This window comes from Sciurus carolinensis, chromosome 12 (genome assembly GCF_902686445.1).
Source record: "Sciurus carolinensis chromosome 12, mSciCar1.2, whole genome shotgun sequence".
Classification (NCBI taxonomy): Eukaryota; Metazoa; Chordata; class Mammalia; order Rodentia; family Sciuridae; genus Sciurus; species Sciurus carolinensis.
In genome coordinates, this window is record NC_062224.1 from 76,774,814 (window position 1) to 76,798,375 (window position 23,562).

Below are 23,562 nucleotides of genomic sequence, written 5' to 3' on the forward strand. Positions count from 1 at the left end.
TGGAGTGTCAGGGAGTACACGGCACCATGTGAAGTTGGCAGTGAGGAAAGGATTGAGTGTTAAATCCCTGACCTGTGCTAGAATCATATAGGTTAAATGGTAGCATTTTATATACAAATATGAGCACATAGTTAATAAGTGAGAGGACTGTGATGTGAAGTGAGTCTTGTCTCAAATATAAGTTTCACTATATAGCGCCGCATCCCAAATGATAGTATCAGTGGCAGTATTTTTCATGGAGTGACTTTACTTCCTTTATAGATTCAGCTTCTGTTGCAGTATTTGAAGAATGATCCCAGGAAAGCAGTAAAGAGGCTTGCTATTCAAGATCTGAAATTACTTGCCAATAAAACGCCACATACTTGGAGTAGGGAGAATATCCAGGTATACAGAACTTTGAACATCAATATTTTATAAAGAAGTATAGTATAATATTATGATTGAATAAATTGTTTTGCATCACAGTATTATTTTGTCTTTGTCATCTTCTAAGTGGTTTATTATGAAAAACTTCTAAGACCATTGTAATATTTGTGGCAGAAATTATTTTATAAATGACAAAAATATATAAAACTTCATTTTTCAGTGTTTAAGTTTATTTAAAGTGAATGAGACTTGTCTCAGTTTCTTAATTTTCCTGTAGCCACACTGAGGCTGATTCAGAAACTCAAATTATTTTTCTCCTGTCCTCTTCAGTCAGCGTAGGGAAAACGATTTAGGTTTTGACTGTCTATGATTTATTATGGAGAAGATACTAGATGGGTAAATTTGCAAAATACATTTCTCCTTTTCAAAAAGAGCGAAAAAATGTTCTTCTTTTGGGCAAAGGGTACCAGGGATTGGACCCAGGGGAGCTTTACCATTGAGTCATATCCCTAGCCCTTTTTATTTTTTATTCTGAGACAGGGTCTTGCTGAGCTCCCGAGCTGCTCAGAGTACAGGCATATGCAACCACACCCAGCACAAAAGATGTTCTTGAGTATTCTTTAGTAAACACAAGCAGATCTCCCTCTAAGCTGCTGAGGTGACATCTTTTATATCATTTCTTAGGTCAAATTAATATTTCATATTTTTTTTTTCTAAATAGAGAATTTGTTTACTCATTACTGGTAACATATACTGTTTCCTAAATAAAGCTATTCAAAGTGAAATCAAAGATTATTAGAATTTGACCTTTATCTTCATGGATTTAATTTTTACCTCTTGTCATCATCTCAGATCCTCTTTAACAAAAATCTTTGAATTTCAGATAATGAAAAGTAAGCTGCTGTTTTTCTGTTTATATGTTCGCATTTTTCTAAACATGTTTTACTTTATATTATGATTTAATAGTCACAAATATCCCAAGAGATAAGGGCAGTTGTTAGTATTTGTATTTAATAGATAAGTAAGTAAAGTACAGAGAGACAATATGCTGAAGACTGCTTCTTAAGAGAATTTAATTAAGCATTTAGTTCAGAGAGCTTCTGTCCAGTGGTCCCTTCTTTAGTGTTTTTTTCTACTAAACAATACTGTCTTTCCAAGAAGAGAATGTGCCAAATTACTTAGTTATTTAAGGGAACTTGTGCATAAAACCAAAAACCTGGTTAGTTAGAAAGATCAATGTGTTGCACTATCAAACAATACTGTCTTTCCAAGAAGAGAATGTGCCAAATTACTTAGTTATTTAAGGGAACTTGTGCATAAAACCAAAAACCTGGTTAGTTAGAAAGATCAATGTGTTGCACTATCTTATTCCTTCTCAGTTTTTTTCTTATTAGATAAATCATGCATATAGAAAAGTATATAAAATATGTATTTAATAGTTTAAATAATAATCTTAAATGAAAATTCATGTAGCCACCATCTGGCCAGAAATAGAACATTGCATGTCACGGACCCTCATCTCTTTTCCTCTCATGGCCCCTCCTAATCAGAACTTTACACCTACTGTTTTGACTTCTGTGATATTCATCTTTATTTTTCAGTATCTCACCATCAGGCTTGTCTCCCTAAAGAATATTGTTTTTTTTTTCTTCTGTTCAACATTGTGTTGACTAGAGTCATTAATGTAGTTGCATGATCCCCCTCCCCAGTAATTACTACATAGAATTCCATTTTATGGATGTACTATAGTTTATTTACTCCTAATGGGTTATTTTCAACATGGGACTCTTAAAACAATGGTGCCATAAGTGCTCTTCTGTTTCCTTCCTGGCATACATGTGCAAATCTCTATAGAGTCTATACCTAGGAATGAAAGTTCTGATTACAGAATATGTGTCTTTTCAAACTGGGCACGGTGGTGCATGCCTGTAGCCCCAGCTGCTGAGGAGGCTGAGGCAGGAGAATTGTTTGCATCCTGGAATTCAGTATCAGCCTGGACTAAATAGTGAGACTTCATCTGAAAAGAAAAGAAAGAAAAAGAATAGACTATGTGTACTTTTGACTTTCCCAGTTAATGTCAAACTGTTTTTTAAAGTAATTGAACCAATTTACATTTCTGCTATGAGAGTGCCCATTGATCTATATAGCCTTGCCAACTTACAAAAATGTGAAATTATCAGAATTTTAATTTTTTGCCAACTTAGAAATAGTTCTAGAGTAATTCCTTGATTAAAAAATTGTATATGTACATTGACATTTGGATTTCCTTTTTTTTATAAATGGCTATTCAAGTCTCTTGTCTGTTTTTCTATTGACTTGTAGTTACTATTTGTGTGTGTTGGATAAATATACTTCATTGGTCCTTGTATTAAGTCTTCCAGTGCATGAACATGCTGTGTCTTCTCACTATTTAGGCCTCTTTCCTATATCTCTTGCCTAAATCTCTTGTTCACTATTAATATGGCTACTTCAGTTTTCCCTTGAATGTATTTACATGGTAAATCATTTACCATCTTTTTACATTGGCTCTTTGTTTCAGATGTTTCTTATAATAGCATTTAATCAGATTATTTTTAATTCAGCCTGGTAGACTGTCATTTTCAAAAGAAGACTTTGATTCATTTACATTTACTGTGATTTATTACACATAAGAGTTTAAATCTACCATTTTATTTTGTGCTATCTATGTCCCTGTTCTTTTCCCTCTTTGAGGAAAGGGAGTATCTGCTTTCTGGATTGATTGTTTTTAATATCTTAACCATTCTTCATTTTTTGAATAGTTTGCAAGTTTACAATCTTTTTACATTCCTTTAGTTGTTACCCTAAAAATGAAAATATGCAGTTATTTTTCTTCAGTCTATAAGTTAATTGGTCTACAAACACCTTAGAACACACTTAAACTCCATTTGTACCTATTTTAATCTGTTTTCTGTTACTTAATAATACATATCACAGACTTAAGTTTTAACAACAACAACAAAACACCTTTATTTTGGCTCACAGGTTCTAAATGTCTAAGATCCAGAGACCATATCTGGTGATGGCCTTCTTGCTGGCAGATGCTGGAGATGATGCAGGGTATCACATGGCAAGAGTCAGGGAGCACACATGCATATGTGTGTCTCCTCTGGTTTCTCTCCCTCATCTTATAAAGCCACCAGGATTCAATCATGGAAGCTTTACCCTAATGACCTTATCTAATCCTAATCACAACCCAAATGCCCCACCTCTAAACACCATAGTTTGTTTCACTCTCTCTTAATATCTCACAATGGGGATTAAATTTTAGGACATGAAACATTAGGGGATATACTAAAACATATCCAAACTATAGTAACACCCTTCTAAACTTTTATGTATTACTGCATCCCCAAACCCAAATTTTTTATGAGACAGAATCTTGCTTAGTTGCTTGGGGCTTTTTTAAATTTCTGAGACTAACTTGAAACACACAATTCTTCTGCCTCAGCCTCCCCTGTTGCTGGGATTACAGGCATGCACCACCATGCCTGGCCCATCATATGTTTTAATTCTGTTTTTTTTTTTTTTTTTCTTTTTTTATTGATGTTGTTTTAGAATGCAGTATTTATTTGGACCTCCTACTGTCTGTGCTCTTTTTGTCTTTTTCTCTCTGGGATACTTTTTCTTCTGTCTTCGAAGAGCCTTCAATGAGTCTGTGGTGGTAAACTCTTGTGCTTATCTGAAAATGTTTGCATTTTGTCCTCAATCTTGAAAGATACTTTTTGTGGGGATAAAATTGCCAGGACATTAAGGTGCCATTTCTGTTGACTACTGCTTTTTCTGTTAATACTGTTGAGAAATAATGATACTCTTTTGAAGGCTTTCTTTTTTCCTGCTTTTAAAATTTTCTCTGATTTTGTGTTTGGCAGTTTCACTATAAATTGTCTAGTTGTGAATTTCTTACCTTTAAACTGTCTAGATTTTATTGGGCTTCTTGAATTAGAAGATTGGTGTCTTTCCGCAGTTTTGGGAAATGGTCAGTCATAATTCCTTCAGATACTACCACTGTCTCATTTGTCCTCTTAGAGCACCAATTAAATACTTGTTAGTTTGTCATTTCATACTCCATGTCCTTTATTGTCTTATTTTTCACCACTTTGTGCAGTGTTGCTGGATAATTTCTTCTTATTCACTTTTTGGTTTAATAAATGATATCTTCAGCTTCTCTGAAGTCTTTTTAGGTCTTTCTCTGCTAATTCTTTGTCATAGAACTATTTTTCCTTGTAAACTTGGTTGTTTTGTTACTTTGAACAACTTATTTTTCTTGGAAAAGTATGTGTGAAAATTGTTTGAGGCCCAGAATGGAAGTTCATTTCTCTCAAGAAGATTTGCCTTTGCTTCTGTTGGGCAGAGAAATGAGATTGGTGGTAAATGCTGTGGAGAAAAACAAAGACAGGGAAAAGGATTAGTGAGGGTAGAATATGGAGGTTGTAATTTCAAATAGGTGGTAAGGGAAGCTGACATTTGAACACATACCCAAAGGAAGAAATTCCAACATTGTGGGCCTGTTAAGGAAGAGCCATACCAGTAGAGAGAGCAGGAAAAAAGACCCTAAAGTAGGAGCATTCATGGGTATGAAGTCAGTGTGACTATAAATAAGGAGAAAGTAGTAGATGTTCTCAGGTAGGTGGTTGGAGGGAAGAGCTTTATGCATGGGATGGATTACCATTGGAAGATTTCGAGCAGAGAACATTATCTGACTTAAGTTTTAGAAGAATCTCTGGCTTAGCTGTATAGAAACTAAATTGTAGTGTAAAGACAAATGGGGAATGTTTAATAATAGTAAATACATAGAAAATACTGTGGTTACCTAAATTAAGGTGGTAGTGGGGGCTGTAGTGTAAAGTGGTAATATTATAAATTTTAAAGTCAGAACTGATGAATTTGCTGATATATCATATGCATAGTATAAGAAAAAAGTGGTTCTAGGTTGTTGCCTTCAGTAAATAGAATCACCATGAACTTGAATGGACAAGACTCTGGGAGTCTCATTTCTTAAAGAGAAGATCAAAAGTTCACTTGTGATCACTTATATAAAGTGTGAGGTGTGAGATATCCAAATGAAGACATCAAAGAAAGGACTCTGGAGTTAAGTGGACAGATGTAACCGAAGTAATAAATGTGAGACTCATCAGTTTATGGATGATATCTAAAGCCATGAGACTGAATGACTCCCCTAGGGAGAGAATATGACTAGAGATTTATGGAATGATGTGAAAAAGAACCAGCAAAGGTGAACCAATGATAAATAAGTTAGTGTACTATTATTTTATAGGGAGAAAACCTTGATCAGTCATACAAGATACTGTTAATTGTTTTCTCCCAAGATGAGAACTGATAGTTTCCCTTTGCATGTAGCAACATGAAGTCATTAATAACCTTCAGAAAACAGTTTTATTGGGCTGGGGAGATAGCTCAGTCAGTAGAGTGCTTGCCTTGCAAGCACAAAGCCCTGAGTTAGATCCCCAGCACCACAAAAAAAAAAAAAAAAGAAGAAGAAAGAAAACAGTTTTATTGGAGCATTCTGGGGAAAAGGTTGATTTTGGAGAAAAATTGGAGGTTTAAGATAGTCAGTGTAGACAACCTTTTAAAAGGAGTTCTGCTCTAAAAAGGCAGAGGAATGAGAAGGTACTGCTGAAGGATATGTTGTTTGTTTGCTGTTTGTTTTTAGCCTGGGAAGAGTACGACCTATTTCATATTGATGGGAATGTCTGGGGGGGGGGTGTGTGTGTGTGTGATGGCGGGGCTGGGGGGTATACAAGAGCAATATCCTTGAGTAGGTGACACTGGATAGGGCCTAGCATACAAGTGGGTAGGCTCTGTTTACTTCACATAGTCACAGGAGGGAAAACAAAATACGGGCACTAATGTAGGTGAGTAGGTAGGGTGTGGTAAGAGTTTATAGAAAATCTCTTACAATTCCTTTTGTTGTCATAATCTTTATTTAATTAGGACACATGATTATTAGGTGTGAATGAACCTTTTGAATATGATTTCTGTTACTTAGCATAATGCTTTTGGTATTCATGTTGTTTGTATCAGCAGTTTGTTCCTTATCATTGCTCAGTAGTATTCCAATGTGTGGGCATTAACAGTTTGTTTACAGAGTTACAAGTTGATGGACATTTTGGTTGTTTCCAGTATTTTGTCTCTTAGGAATAAAACTATTATCCTACATGTCTTTGACATCTCTTGGGTAAATACCAAAAGCAGAATTGCTGAGTCGTATGGTGAGTGTATGTTTAATTTTGTTTAATTGTCTTAGTCCCTTTTGGGCTACTTATAATAGAATACCACAAGCTAAGTAATGTATTAACAATAAATAGAAATTTTACTTTTTTTTTAGTTGTGGAAACCAGGAAGTCCAAGATCAAGGGGCTGTCATTTAGTAAGGGCCTTCTTGCTACATCATCGCATGGCAGCAGGACAAAGAAAGACAAGAGAGAGGCAAAAGAGGATACACTTGTTCTTTTATAAGGAACTCACTCCTGAGATAACAAACCCACTTCCACCATAACAGCATTAACCCACTTGTAAGAGCAGAGCACTCATAGCCTAATGAACTCTTAAAGCTACTTCTTAATACCATTACAGTGGTGGTTAAAATTCAACATGAGCATGTGAGGGGACAGTCTAATCATAGCATTGCCAAACTCTTTTCCAAAATGGCTATCCTATTTTACATACCTTACAACAATAAGAATTTTAATTTTGTATCCTTGCCAGCACTTTGTTTTTGTATGATTTTTTTTTTTAAGCTTTTCTAATAGGTGTGTACTGGTGTCTCATTATGGTTTTAATTTACATTTCCCTAATGGCTAATTATGTTGAGGTTTTTTTAGCCTTATTTGTTATCCATCTCACCTCTTTGATGAAGTGCCTATTGTAATTTTTTAATTCATTTTGTTTTTTATCTTTTTATTGAGTTTATGTGTTTTAGATATAAATCTCTTTTTAGGAGTGTATTTTACAAATATATCCTCCCAATATGAGCCTTTGATATATTGTCTTTTTGAAAATAGTTTTTAATTTTGATGAAATGCAGTTTGTATCAATTTTTGTCTTTTATGTACTGTTTTATATAAGAAAACTTTGCCTAACCCAAAGTTAAAAACATTTTCACTTTTCTTCTATATGCTTAGTATTTGACTCTGTGTGATTCATTTTTAGGTAACTTTTTATATGGTACAAAGTAGGGATTGGGGTACATTTGAATAACAAAATGTTCTAGCACAATTTGTGGAGAAGACTATTTTAGCATCTTTGTTGAAAATTCGTTCACCAATCCTGGTAGATCTATTACTGGATTTCGGTTCTATTTCATTTGGCTAGATATCAATCCCTAAGCCAGTAGCACATTACCTTGACAACTGTAGCTTTAGGGTAACTCTTGGAATCAGGTAGTGTGAATCCTCTATCTTTGTACTTCTTTTTAAAAATCATTTTAGGTATTCTAGGTCCTATGCCTTTCCATGTAAAATTCAGAATTAATTTGTCAATCTCTATTTTAAAACCTTGCTGGGATTCTGATTGGTCTTTGCATTTATAGATCAGTTTAAAGAGAATTTGCATCTTTTTATTTATTTTTATGTTTTTAATCTTTTTTTTTTTTTTTTTTTTTTTTCAGTTGTAGATGGACACAATCCCTTTATTTTTATGTGGCGCTGAGGATAGAACCTAGGGCCTCACATGTGCTAGGCAAGTGCTCTACCCCTAATCCACAACCCTAGACCAAGAATGTACATCTTAATGATGTCTCTCTTCAGTTCTTCTTTAGTTTTTCATTAGTGGTGTTTAGTTTTCAGCATACAAATTTTTCATATATTCTATTACATTTATTCCTAAATATGTTGTGGATTTTAGTGCTGTTGTCAATGATTTTGTTTTTTTAGTTACCATGAGAGCACTTTTTACTTAATTTTTTTCCACTTTTTTTAATTGGTGCATTATAGTTATTGATGGAATATGTTGTTACCTATTTGCACATGCATACAACATACAATATAATTTGGCCAATATCATTCCCCAGCACTTCCCCCTTTCCTCCCTACATTTCACCCTTTGGTTCCTTTCCTCTAAGTACCTCCCTTTGATTTTTATTAGATCCATGCCCACCTTTGTTTTTCTTATTTCTCTCAGACTTTTGATATGAGAGAAAACAAATAACCCTCAACCTTTTTAGTTTGACTTATTTTGCTTAACATGATGTTCCTGAGTTCCATCCATTTTCCTGCAAATGCCATAATTTCACTTTTCTGTATGACTGAATAAAACTCGTTTATTTATACCACATTTTCTTTATCCATTTATCCATTGATGGACACCTAGGTTGGTCCCATAGTTTGTCTATTGTGAATATTCACTGCTGTAAACATGGGTGTGCTTGTATCATTGTAGTAAAATGACTTTAATTTTTCAGGGTAAATACTGAGAAGTGGTATAACTGGATCATGGTGGTTCTATGCCTCGTCTTTTGAGGAGCCTCCAGTATAAAAGTTTTCTTTTTGTCCACAACTTTTCTAGCTTTTTTTTTTTTTTTTTTCTTGGTACAAGGGATTGACCTCTAGGGCGCTCGACCACTGAGCCACATCCCTAGCCCTATTTTGTATTTTTATTTAGAGATGGTCTCACTAAGTTGATTAGTGCCTCGTTTTTGCTGAGGCTGGTTTTGAACTCGTGATCCTCCTACCTCAGCTTCCCGAGCTGCTTGGATTATAGGCGTGCACCAACAGGCCCAACTATTATTTGTATTCTTGTTGGCTGCCATTCTGACTGGTGTGAAATGAAATCTCAGTGTAATTTTCATTTGCATTTCCCTAATTGCTAATGATGTTGGCTGGGGAGATAGCTCAGTTGGTAGAGTGCTTGCCTTGCAAGCATAAGACCCTGGGTTCGAACCACAAAAAAAAAAAGCTAATGATGTTGAACATTTTTTAATTTATTTATTGGCCATTTGAATTTCTTTTTTTTTTTTTTTTTTTTTTTTTTTTTTTTTTGAGAAGTGTGTTTAATTCATTTGCTCATTGATTGAGTTATTTGATATTTTGGTGTAAAGGTTTTTGAGCTTTTTATGTTTTCAAGATATTAATCCTCTGTCAGAAAAGTAGCTAGCAAAGATTTTCTTCCATTTGAGAATTCTCTCTTTCTATTCTTAATTGCTTCCTTTGCTCTGTGGAAGCTTTTTAAATTGATGCTGTCCTATATTTATTAACTCTTGGCATTATTTCCTGAACTTTAGGGGTCCTATTGAGAAAGTCTTTGCCTGTGCCTAAAAGTCAGAATGTTAATACTGTGATTTCTTCTAGGAGTTACATTGATTCTGCTTTAATTTCTTGGTCTTTGATTCATTTGGGGTTGATTTTTGTGCAAGGTGAGAGATAGGGATCTACTTTTATTCTTCTACATATGAATAACCAGTTTTCCCAGTGCCATGTGTTAAAAAATTTGTCTTTTCTCCAGGGTATGTTTTGTCACTATCAGGTGACCATCTTTGGTCTATGTGTCTGTTTTTATGCTAGTACCATGTAGTTTTTGTTACTGTAGCTCTGTAGTATAATTTGAAGATAGATATTATGATGCGTCCAGCATTGCTTTTTTGGCTTAGAATTGCTTTGGCTAGTCTGGGTCTTTTATTCTTCTAAGTGATTTTAGGACTATTTTTTCTAGTTATGCGAAGAATGTCATTGTTATTTTGATGGGGATTGCATTGAATCTTTATATTGCTTTTGGTAGTAGGGCCATTTTAACAATATTAATTCTGCCTATCTATGAACATGGGAGGTCTTTCCATCTTCTGAGGTATTCTTCAGTTTCTTTCTTCAGTGTTCTATAGTTTTTATATAGAGGTCTTTCACCATCTTTGTTAGAATTATTCCTAGGGTACTTTATTTTGGTTTTGGTTTTTAATTACTTTTTGATCCTGGAATTAGTTTAAAGAAAGTTTTCTACTTTTGAAGTGACTAATTTTTTATATTGTTGGTGGAATTATTGTTGCTAGCCTTTTGTTATTAATTCCTAATTTTAAAGTTTTTTTGTAGCCCAATGTAGGATCACATTTTGTAAATAATTTATAGGATTTAAAAGAAGCTATATTTTTTGTATGACATATTGAATCTACTTTATTGATATTACTCAGTTATACTGTTGTATACAATTTTCTATCACTGTGGCAAAATACTTGAGCTAATCAATTTATTAAAAGAAAAGGTTTATTTTGGTTCACAGTTCAAGCTCATGGTTAATTGACTTCATTGCTTTGAAGCCTGTGACAAGTCAGAACATCGTGGCAGGGAGCATGTGGTGGAACAATGATTCTCACCTCATGGCAGGAAACAGAGAGAGAAAGAGGAAGAGGCTAGACTCCTCATGTTTTCTTCAAGGTCATACCCATAAGACCTCATTGCCTATAGTCCCCACCTCTTAAATGTTTCACCACCTCCCAAGAGCACCAAACTGAGGACCAAGTCTTTAACACATGGGCCTTTGGGGAATATTCCAGATCCAAATTATAGCAACTATATTTTAAATTAGTTTTTTTTTTTTCTCTCTTCCAGTAAATGAAATTTTCTTAGTCATAAGTTTTCAGTACAATTTGTATCTATCTTAATTTATTTGGGCTACTCTAAGAAAACATCATAATCAGGGTAGCTTAAAAACAACAAATTTATTTCTCTCAATTCTGGAGGCTGTGAAATCCAAATTATAGCACTGATAACAGATGTAGTGACTGTTGAGGGACTGGTTTCTGGCTTCTAGCCATGTCTAGCACAGTGAAAGTGCTGACCACCATTCCTCATACTTCTTTTTATAGGGGTATTAATCCCATTCATGAGGATTTCTCCCTTAGGACCTAATCACTTCCCAGAGGTTCCATCTTCTAAATCCTAACCTTGGAAGTTAAGCTTTCATCATATAAATTTGGGGAGAATACAAACATTCAGGGCATAAATATACCTTGTAATTTAAAAATCTTAGTGCTATCTTCTTCCACAAATATAACTTTAATAAGTATAAAAGATTCCTCGGTCCTACTTAGAACTTTGTTTTCAGATTATTTATGTTATTATTATTGCCGCTTGTTTCTTTTTCTTTGCATGTCTCTCAAGTCTTTGCCAATTTTATTTTCCTCAGTCTTTTTGTCATTTAACTGTGATCCTTTTAGTTTTAGGTAGGTTTACGTCTCTTGACTTAAATCCAAGTCTTTTAAGAATGTAACATATCTTATTTATATTTATTTGTGTAACACGTTTTCTTCTATCTCATTTTTTGCTGTTTGTAATTGTTTCCTTTGTTCATTGCTTTTCTCTTTTGATTGTTTCTTTGTTCCTTTTCTCAAGTGAATGAACACATTTTAACATGCTAATTAAACTTATTATGTTTGATTTACCTATCTCTATATTCAGTATATAAATATAAGAATCTATGCATCTCTATTAACATTAAGAATGAAGTTTAGACGGCGGGCCCGGCGATTGAGCCAAACAGGCGTTCTCAGCTTCCGACTTCTTTTCTCCCCACGTGTGCTGCTGTCGGTGTTCTGCCCAGTAATTCTCACTGTTGGCGTGGTGCAGCTACATCGAAGGCTAGAGTGGCAGCGTTGCTGATGGAGTTTGCTGCTGAAGATGAAGAAACTCCGGGAGGAGTTCTCCAGAGGGTAGCTGAGGGGGTGCGGCTTAGTCCCGAGTCTGGTAGGGAGGGAGTCCAGGACTTAGCAGGGAAGGAGGAGGCTCGTGGTGGAAAGAAGGGGAAAGGATTTACAGGAAGGAAGAAGACAGAGAATGCAGAAGAAGGAAGTGGGCAAAGAGCAGAGGAAATGTGAATGGATCTAACACTTGTGAAGCAAGAAGTCATGGACTGGTCGGATACAGAAGGCGGCACGTTGAATGGCCAGTGGGTAAAGCAGGAGGTGGAGGAGGATGCACCTGAGGTGAAGGATGAGAAAGCTGGCATATTGGAGTTGAAGCAGGAAGTGGATAGTAATTTGGTGGTAAAAGAAGAGAAGGTGGATAAACTAGGGGTAAAGGAAGAGAAAGTGAAGGTGAAGGAAGAAGTAATGAACTGGCCAGAAGTGAAGGACGAGAAGGAGGATAACTTGGAGATAAAACAGGAGATGTTTGTCGATCAGGAAATAAAAGAGGAGATGATGAATGGAGCCTGTGTGAAAGAGGAGAAAGATTTTATGAAGAAAGAAATGATGGAAGACACAAAGATGAAAGAAGAGCCTGAGATAAATCCCCCATTGGGCTGCAAGAGGAAACTGGCCATGTCAAGGTGTGAAACTTGTGGTACAGAAGAAGCAAAGTACAGATGTCCACGTTGTATGCGATATTCCTGCAGTTTGCCCTGTGTGAAGAAACACAAAGCAGAACTGGCATGTAATGGAGTTCGAGATAAAACTGCTTATATTTCAATACAACAGTTTACTGAAATGAATCTCCTAAGTGATTACCGCTTCTTAGAAGATGTGGCAAGAACAGCAGACCATATTTCTAGAGATGTTTTCTTGAAAAGACCAATAAGTAATAAACATATGTACTTTATGAAAAATCGTGCTCGAAGGCAAGGTATTAACTTAAAACTTCTACCCAATGGATTCACCAAGCGGAAAGAGAATTCAACATTTTTTGATAAGAGAAAACAACAGTTTTGTTGGCATGTAAAGCTCCAGTTTCCTCAAAGTCAAGCTGTGTACATAGAAAAACGAGTACCAGATGATAAAACTATTAATGAAATTCTAAAACCTTACATTGATCCTGAAAAGTCTGATCCTGTAATTCGTCAAAGGTTGAAAGCCTACATTCGCTCTCAGACTGGGGTCCAAATTTTAATGAAGGTTGAACATATGCAACAAAACTTAGTAAGGTATTATGAACTGGATCCTTATAAAAGTCTCCTAGACAATTTAAGGAACAAAGTGATCATTGAATACCCAACATTATATGTGGTATTGAAAGGATCTAGTAATGACATGAAAGTTCTTCACCAAGTGAAAAGTGAATCTACCAAGAACCTTGGCAGTGAAAATTGAGAACTTCTTTTGGAAGAAGAAAGTGAAAATTCCAACAGTTGCAAAGAATTATGCATTGATGGGCTGTTGGATAATTGGGGTATTATTAATGGCTGTTGGAATTTTTGATTGTCTGAAAAGTACACAATCTAAACTTTTTCTTTTAATAAATTGACTTTATATAAGGGAAAAAAAAAAAGAATGAAGTTTAGAAGGACACAGTGGTGCATACCTGTAACCCTAGCGGCTTGGGAGGCTGAGGCAGGAGAATCACAAGTTCAGTGCCAGCCTCAATAAAAGTGAGGCCCTAAGCAACTGAGTGAGACCCTGTCTCTAAATACAGTACAAAATATGGCTGGGGATGTGGCTTAGTGGTCAAGTGCCCCTGAGTTCAATTCCTGGTACCAAAAAAAAAAAAAAAATGAAAGAAATAAAGAAAGAAAAGTTTGGTGGTTGAAATGTTACAAATTTTAATAGGCTTAAATTCTCCTTTTTCAACTTCCTTATTCTCCTTTACCAACTGTGTCTTATTAAAATACTCTGAAATTTAATTTCCACACCTTTTTTTTAATATTGCCAAATTTCTTTTTTATAATCTTTTCATAATATTCACATTGAATTTCAGAACCACATTGATTTTTTTTTTTTTTTTTTTTTGCGGTGCTGGGGATTGAACCCAGGGCCTTGTGCTTGCAAGGCGAGCATTCTGCCAACTGAGCTATATCCCCAGCCCTTGATGGTATTTTTAAATTTAATACTTTGTTGATTCCACAGCTATTTCTTCATTTTTTATGCCACATCTTCCTTTATCTTGAGATTTTTAATTCTGATTTATCTTGTGGGTTTTTTATTTGGTTATTTTTTATTGAATATATGGGGTTTTTTTTTATTGTTTCTCCTATGAAGATTTTTTTTCCCATTTTAGCAAAAACACTAGTGTATTGATTTTAATTAAATGGATATAGTCAAATAACATTTTTAAAGAGGGAGATATATTTTTGAAAATGCTGAAATATATCAAGAGAACAGTTGTAATGATTTAAGCTATATAAATAATAATTTGTTGATTTTAAATTTGAATTTTACTCTTAATTACCAACTTTCAGGACTTCTTTCCGTCCTTCCCTGCCTCTTTCCTTTCTTCCTCCCTCTCAGCTAATCTTAATCATTGCTAATTGATTTTGAGTTTTGGTATTTCAAGATCAAATTGTGTCCATTTCGTTGCTGCTTTTATTGGTTTATTGCTAGTTTTATAAATTCCATGTAGAATCACATATCCTAAAACAGAAGACTTTCATTCTGAGTGTTTTAAAAGCCTGAAGGAAGAAGGGACCTAAATGAAGGCTCAAGTATTATGTATTATTATTTTACAATATTCTGTATTAGTTTACAATATTCTGATTCTATAGTCTTTATCTGAAGGGGATATTGATGCTGCTTCTGTCACAAAGCAAAAGATTATTTGTTCTGGATATTCTCAAAGACATTATTTTTGGCATTATCTCTCTTGAGAGTTTCTGATTTATACCTTACCCAATACTAAGAGAAATGACAGGGCTGGGGATATAGCTCAGTTGGTAGAGTGTTTACTTTGCAAGCACAAGGCCATGGGTTCAATCCCCAGCAGCATAAAAAAAAAAAAAAAAAAAGAGAGAGAGAGAGAAATGACAAGTTAAGCCTGAAAATTAGTTCTTTGAATAATCATTTTCTTTGTGGTTAATAGAATGTAAACAGAAAATTCAGAAGTACTGTGTCTCTGAAAGAATAATTTCAAACCTACATATATACATATATTGGGGGGGTATTTATTTATTTATTTATTTATTTTTAAAGATTACAGGCTTCTTTTTACCCTTTTCTGGAACACATCCCTGGTGGCAAGTCTCATTCCAGGTTAGAGAAGCAGCCCCTGCTTATAGACTGACCCAGAAAACAGTAATTCAGGCCAGGGCTTCTGGTTGAGCAGTGAGTAAAGCCAACAGAGACAGAAATTCAGATTAGGTAGTCCATGAGGAAGGCAGTGGTGGTGAGAAAGGGGACTCCATTTGAAGACACAGTCTTTCCTTTTTGTTGATGTGAAAAATGGTCCTAGTAGAAATAATTGTGTAATAGGTAATGTCCTTGAAACAGAAACTTGAATAAGATTTTGTCATTGAAGTATGATTGATATGCCTCTTGAGCACTTCATGATTTGCTCTGTTAAGCTCACTTACTTGAATCAGTGAATCTTTAAATCAGTAGGTATTTGCGGAGATCATTTTTAGATATCCAGTAGTGTGTTACATGACAGAAATAAGAAGATAACATTGTAAATAATGTTATCATAAGATTTTCTAATGTTTTGTTCAGTTTTTCAAATGTTAAAATTTCTTTTTAAAAATTATCATCTTACATAAAATGTCTCATTCACCTTCCTGATAATCACAAAAGGCTAAATGTCAGTTATACACCAAGCAATGTCAGACATAATTTTGACACATAAATACAGGATATAGTCCCTAACTTCTGGGGCTGTTTGGTTGAAAATTTTAGTTCTAACCCACAAGCTAATTAACAGTACAAGGCAGGATAGTTTAGGTAATAAAAAATGAATAAATGGGAATGAACTAAGTATTTGAATAAATAAATAGCATTAACTAATAAATACTTTTCTTTTTTGGATTTTTATTGGTTAATTTTAAGTATACATATAATAGTGCGAGTCATTTTTACATACTTGTACATGCATACAATATGAAAATATAATTTAACCAATTTCTTGTAAAAGTGCCTGTTTTTTGTTTGTTTGGTTTTGGTACTGGGAATTGAACCCAGGGGCACTTACATACTGAGCTATATCTCTAGCTCTTTTTATTTTTTTATTTTGAGATAGGGTCTCACAGAGTTGTTTAGGGCCTCACTCAGTTGCTGAAGCTGGTCTTGAACTTGGATCCTCCTGCCTCAGCCTCCCAGGTGTTGTGATTATAGGCATGTACCACGATGCCCTGCAAAAAGTGCTTTCTTTTGAACTTCAAGAAACAGCATTTGTAACTGCTTTATTTCTTCATCCCCTACTGTTCCTTTTATACATTTGCCTTTAGATGTGTTCTTAAGCTAAAACCAGAGACTTTTTCTTCTCTTTATCATCTTGTATTTTTGATACGTGTGACACTGTCAATCTGTCCCTTCTTTTGGCTTCTTTGGCATTTAACTATCTTCATTCATTCTTTATACTTTAAGCTGTATCTTCTCTGTATTTCTCACTGCCCATTCTCCTCCAAGTTGAGTTCTTGGCCTGCTTTCTTCCATTTATTCTTTGTCATTCTGATGACCTCTTATAAGGCCAGTTTGTGGATCCTCCAACCATTTACTTAGTCCTTTTAGCTCAGCTCTTCCGTTGCTCTCTAATATATAGTAGCTTCTATGGATTGCAAAGTGCTTTGACTTTCAGTGACTATTCAAAAATCTTATAGACAATAGATCCCCCCACTTAAATTTAATTCAAATTTTTTATGCCAATGCATTCATGTAGTCAAAATTCCAAAACTACAAAACAGAAAATGAAATATTTTTCACCTATTCTGCCATCCATACAGCATTTTTACCCAGTGGCCATCAAAGTCTCTGTTGCCTATTTTTTGCAGATATTTTATAAGAAAACCAATGATTCAAAAAAAAAAGCAGCAATTCTTACATTTACCCTATTTTACAGACAAGGAAGTTGAGACTCAAAGATTTCAGTAATTGGCTCTAATCAAAGAGATGGCAAATGGCAGAGCCAGAATTCTGATGTGAGTCTTCCAACTAAAAATATGCTATATCTTGGTTTCCAAATGCCTGATTAATATTTCTTCTTAGACTTCATATCTTATTTTCTGACATTCCTCTAAAATTGGCTTACTCCATAAATTTTTAGTCTTTGTAAATAGAATCAACATTATCTGGTCACCAGATTTGAAATTTGTGATCATCATTGAGTGCTGCTTGTTCTTTCTGTTTTATATAATCTCTTTTAAATGTCTCATACTAGCTGGGGATTTGGTGCAGTGGTGGAGTATGTGCTTGCATGCACAAGGCCCTCAGTTCCATCTCTGGCATCACAAGAAAAAAAAAGTGAAATATCTCATACTCATCTTCTAATCTTCATTCCTACTACCTACCAAACTTTAGGTCATCTTCACTACCTGCTGGAATTACCGCCATAGTCTATAGGTTGACCTCATTAACTTTCAATTCTCTTGTGAACTTATGTTGTTTTCCATTGCCAGAATACTCTGTCCTGATTCTGTTATTATTCCTCTCTGTGGCTTCCTTTTAATCCTTTTTCATCAAGCTGAAGTTACTGTGCCTAACATTCAAGGACCTCTTTAATCTGACTTAATTGTCCCTCTCTCTCTTAATTTCCATCCATTTTGTGGTTTCTCTTGGACCACAAATAAACAGTCCATATTCTGGCCTATTTGTCAGAGATATTGTTTGTATTACCTAGACTGTCTTCCTCTTCCTTTACTACAAATCTCCTGCATCCTCAAGGTCTATTTCCATTCCTTCCATGATGTTTTTTATTGCTGCTGCCATTTTTGTTGTTAATTAGGTTTTTCTTTGAATTGGAAAATATACTGCACATGACAAATTCCTAGTTCAAAGGCTTATAGTAAGTAAAATATGTTTGTCTTCCTTCTCTTCCCAAAATTATCTACTGCAGAGATGATCACTGTTAACTAGTGTTGTTTTTTTTTTTGTATGTATATCCTTTCTAATCTTACTCATCCATATGCAAGGATTTATACATCTTTTTTTTTTATGTGTGCAAATGAAAATATACTACATGCATGTTCTAAGCCTTTTGCCACTTAATGTATCTTGGCAGTTGTCTGGTATTAACAGGTAGAGTATTGCCTTCTTTGACTTACATAGTATTGCCTTTATACTACCAGTCTCCCATTGATGGAAGTTTTAAGTTGCTTCTAACTTTCATTAATTTATACTGTTACTGTTAACATTGCTACATTAACCTTTGTATAGGTCTGTAATCCCAGTGACTGGGGAGACTGAGACAGGAGAATTGAAAGTTTGAGGCCAGCGTCAGCAATACAGCAAGACCCTAAGCAACTTAAGGAGACCCTGTTTGAAAAAAAAAAGGTGGGGGGGGATACAGGGAATGAGGATGAAGAGGTAGCTCAGTGGTAAAAGTACCCCGGGGTTCAATCCCCAGTACTTAAAAAAAAAAAAAGAAAGAAATCACCTTTGTGAACATAATTTTTCAGAATTACTAGGTTCATTAATATATATTTTTAAACTTTTGAGAGTTAATGTCAGTTATCCATCAGTACAGTTTACACCATTTCACCCTCTATCAGTAATGTGTGAGAGTACCTACTTTCCCATACTTTTCAGTGTTGGGCAGTGTTCACCCATCAGATAGGTGAAAAGCAATACTTCCTTTAGTTTAAATTTTTGAAAATATGAATTAGGTTAAACATCTTATTTTCAAAGCCTTTGTATAAATTATTTCTGTGAATTACTGATTTTTATTGGATTTTGCCTATTTATTAATAAGAACTTTTGTGTTTATTGATCTTGTGTGATAAAATTTTTTTTTCAGTTTTGTCAGTTATCTTTTTACTTTTTGTTTTTCCATGTTAACTCCTACACTTTTTTTACAATTCTGGTTTTTTTAAACTAAACAAACAAACAGATTTAGATTTATTTTTACCCAGGTGATTGGCCAATCGTGGCAAATTTATTTAATGATCCTTCTGATTTGAAATGCCATTATCATATATTAAATTCTAAAGTGTTCCAATCTGTTGCTTTTCAGAATTTTTCTGGATATTTTCTGATTTTTATTTTTCCATGTGCTCTTTGGAATCAGATTATCTAAATCTCTCGAAAATTTTGTTGGTATTTTTATTGGAATCTTAGTAAACTTTTGTTTAATTTAACCCCTTCCAACATTTTATCTTTAATTTTCTTCTAGACTTTTAAGTTTTGCTCATTTTCTGAAACTCTGCCTTTGTGGGAGAATGGAATTAGCTTCATTTAACCAGAAAATTGTTCAACTATATTATATATAGTCATATTATGCAGACTCCTGTGACACAGGATGAGGCAAGAATCACTGTGCTATGAGCACATATCCATAGTTCACTGCAGTAAAAGAAAAACTAAAATTTTGTTTTTGGTTGATACTCAGACAATTACAGTCAGAAATAGAGTAAATGACCAGAAATGAAGGAGGATAGTTCTACACATTTAAAAATGAGATAGAGTGCCACATATTCTATTTTTTTTTAAATATACTTTTATAAAATAATACCCATATACTTAGGTAAATAAAGTATGGTAGAAGTTTTGAAACAGTTTACATTTATAGAAAATTTGAGAAAATAGTAAACATACACCACACCCAGTTTCCCCTATTGTTGACATTTTATAGACATATGGTACATTTGTTATAAAAGAACAAATACTGATACATTATTATTATTAACAAAGTATATTTTTTATTTAAGTTTCTTTATTTTTTACCTAGTGTCCTTTTTCTGTTCCAGAATATTACATTGCATTTAGTTATCTTGTCTTCTTAGGCTCCTCTAAGGACTTTGACTGTTTGACCTAAGTTTTTTTATCTTGGAAAAAAAGACGTTTATGTGTAATTTTTCTAAAAACTAGAATATGTAAGTGGAGTTGACAGTTTAGAGGTATATTGATGTTTTAAATTCTGTGTTCTTTTCTGTTCACATTTTAGGCACTCTGTGAATGTGCTCTCCAGACTCCTTATGACAGCTTAAAGCTGGGGATGTTGTCTGTTCTTTCCACACTATCAGGGACCATTGCCATCAAACAGTACTTTAGTTTAGCTCCAGGTAAGAAAGAGATAATGTGCTAATTCCTTTATCTGTGTTTATGTCTCAAGTTGTTTCCTTTATGAAACTTTAAATCTGGGAAGGTTTCAGTGTCATACTCCTTTGTATGCTACTGATTTATTTGAAAATGGTTTCTTAACTAATGTTTACAATAATAAAATCTTGCCTTCTTCATTGTAACTTACAGATACAACTTATCTAATTTGTCCTTTTTTTAATTATATGTGAGTGAAACAGTGTTTTTGAGGATGCCTAAAATAGCCGATTTGCTTTTGTGTCTCAGACTCAAAATGCCCTTCAATTTAAGTACATTTCAAAGGCCAAGTGGTAGTGAATTTTAAAAGCAAATGTCATATGCTTCTTTGTAGGAATAAATTATATCTCTGGAAAATGATTAAAACTTTATTGCTGCCAGGCATGGTGATTCACACCTGTAATCCCAGTGGCTCGGGAGTCTAAGGCAGGAAGATCATGAGTTCAAACCCAGCCAGCTAAAGCGAGGCACCAAGCAACTCAGTGAGACCCTGTCTCTAAATAAAATACAAAAATAGGGCTGGGGATGTGGCTCAGTGTTCGAGTGCCCCTGAGTTCAATCCCTGGTACCAAAACAAAACAAATAAGAAAAAAACTTTATTTCAGTTCAGTAATGCTTTCTTAGTTGCTTATTCAAAATGATTAGCTCTGAAACACCTTCATTAATACTCAGTGAGGAGCTTCCTTACCTAACAGGCTTAAGGCTAAAGTTCTTTTGTGGTTTGCTTCCTTTTCTAGTCAGTTAATTTGAACTGAAATAATTTTAAAAACTGTGACATATATTTATTTGTCATTCTTATGGCTACATATGATGAATTTACTGAGTAAAGGAAATTCCCTGCCATATAAGTCTTACTAGGAAGCTAAAAAGACCTGATATTCTATTGCTGTGCCTCCCTTAACAGTTTATATGCATATCTGTGGCCTGAATTCAATTATTTCATGCCACAGACTAAATTGGGAGCAATAGTAAGAAGTAGAGATGAAGGAGATACAGCAATGTACAGAGTAATATCCAATTTCCAGAATGTTCTGTAGCAGTGAATGTGTGCCATATCTGGAACCTGTGATAGCCATATAAACTGCAACATCAAGTAATCAGTATAAAGGTGACATTGTCTTTATTGAGCTGACTCTGTATATTGCTTTTTGGGCTGTGTTCTTGGTTGCTCTCTGCTGTTCCCTTTTTCCTGTCCATTTGCTGACCTTAGTATTCCAACCTTTCCAGTAATTCTATGAGGTACTCTCTGTCAGTTTTCTATATAAGAAATCATCCCAGAACTTGGTTTAAAATCTTGACCATTTTATTTGCTCTGATTCTGTGAATCACCTGTTAGCTGACTGAACTCAGTGGGGCAGGTCTCTCGTGGGGTTACTCATTTGACTACAGTCATCAGGAGCCTTGACCAGGACTAGATGGTCAAAATGGCTTCATTCACAGTCAGGTTGTTGAAAGACTTTCAGCTGAGGTATCTTTGTTCTCTTCCACATAACTCTTGTTTTCAGGGAGCTAGCTGCAAGGTACCACTATGCAAGCACTTTACAATCTTTTGTTGCATCATGTTTTCTAGTATCTTATTAGAAAAGTCACGTGGTCAATCCCAAATACAGGGAGAGATACACAGCTCTTGATGCAAGAAATTAGAAAGTCACGTGGCAAAGGATCGTTCCCGCAAGGGATAGGGGAGATTTTCATAGCCTTTTTTATAAACAACCTGTCATATACCTGGTGTGCTTTCACTTGTGTTATTTTTCTACATAAACCATCCAGTCTCAGTTTCTTAGCTTAAAGTTAACATCCTTGACTAACATCACATTTTGAAAGAGTTATGATAGGCAAAATCTTATAATTTATAAGAACCTTCTCATACAAGTACCCTTTCAAATGAGGCACCTGCAGGGGAGTATTAAAACAGACTCACAAAGGTTCAAAGGTGTATCCAAAGTCACATACACATCAAGCACCTGAGCCTAGACCTGAACCCAACTGTCCTGACTCAGGATTCTTTTTTTAATACCAACTGACCTGGATACATCATGAACTTTTCTATATTTTTTGATTCCAGGGACATTTATAAGCATTTGTGTCAGTTTATAATAGTCAAGTACTTTTCAAGCTAAATATTGGTCTTTTATTAAAGATTATTAAATTTAGTTTGTATATGAAAATTATCAAAATACATGGTATGAAACCGTCTTCATGATGTAATACTTAAAAAGAGTTGTAAGGTGCAGGAGAGAAGAATGGGGGAACTTTAGATTATGTAGAAGGAAATGAGAGGTGGGGTATGAAAAATGTGGAATGTGACAGGCATCATTACCCTATATACATGTATGATTACACGAATGGTATGAATCTACATTGTGTACAACCATAGAAACAAAATGATGTACCCCATTTGTGTACAATGAATCAAAATGCAATCTGTAAAAAATGAAAAAATAATTTTAAAAACAAATGGAAAAGAAAAGAATAAATATGTTTGCAAATAATACCTAAGAAATTGGTAGCATTAGGTGGATGAGGGAGACTTTTCTCACTAACCTTTTTCTACTATTTGTTGTGCCTTTGGAACTATGTGATTTTAAGCTTAGAAAATTATTTCTAAATAAATCAATTAAAATAATAATCTTATTCCTTAAAATGTTAATAGTAAATTCATGCTAATTTGTGGGATTTGGTAAGATTTTTGTTTTCTTCTTTGAATTTCCCTGCCTTTTTCCAAGTTTTTCTTGGTGATTATTAATAAGGAGAAAAAGAAAAAAGCAAGTTATAAAACATGTTTTTAAATTTATAGATGAGTTTGCATTATCTATATCACATGAGCAGGAAAAAAATGGAGAAAATGCAGTTTCCATAATTAAAATGTTTTGCCTATCTCAAAAACACAGGCTTTTACAAAACTAAGCTAATATTTTTATGTTAAACCAGAAATCAATAAGGTGACCATATGTCTTACACTGAATACAGTAATCTTGGTTTATACTTGTTGTAACTAATTATTAATAGTGTCAATCTCAAAAAACATGGTCACCTTTGGTATGAGAGACGAGGTTGAAGTTGACAAGAGTCATGGAGAAATAAACAGAGGAAAGGAAGACAGAAATGATAAATTCTTCTAATAAGATGAACAAGCTTAAATCTCCTGATTCCTCTTGAAGCTCACCCAGTTAGAACTGAGAGTTTCTCTCCTATAAATTAAAATAGTCACAACTGAAGCCTCCATTGCAGAATTTCAAATGTGAATTTTAAAAATTGCTGCAATCTGTAGCATAGAACTTAAGATA

The 23,562-nt window shown here is 34.4% G+C and overlaps 2 protein-coding genes across 2 annotated transcripts in view; both read left to right on the top strand.

The window, feature by feature from the left end:
* Nucleotides 1–23,562, top strand: part of Ints7 (integrator complex subunit 7) — an 80,617-nt gene that overhangs the window by 24,932 nt on the left and 32,123 nt on the right. The window contains exons 7-8 of the mRNA XM_047521078.1: nucleotides 262–384; nucleotides 20,124–20,241. Coding sequence (XP_047377034.1) covers nucleotides 262–384; nucleotides 20,124–20,241 — 241 coding nt within the window. The remainder of the gene's footprint in view (nucleotides 1–261; nucleotides 385–20,123; nucleotides 20,242–23,562) is intronic.
* On the top strand, nucleotides 11,859–13,507 carry LOC124962004 (box C/D snoRNA protein 1-like). The gene is given in 1 exon segment (XM_047521079.1): nucleotides 11,859–13,507. A coding segment is annotated over 1 exon segment (1,425 nt). The 5' UTR covers nucleotides 11,859–11,989; the 3' UTR covers nucleotides 13,415–13,507.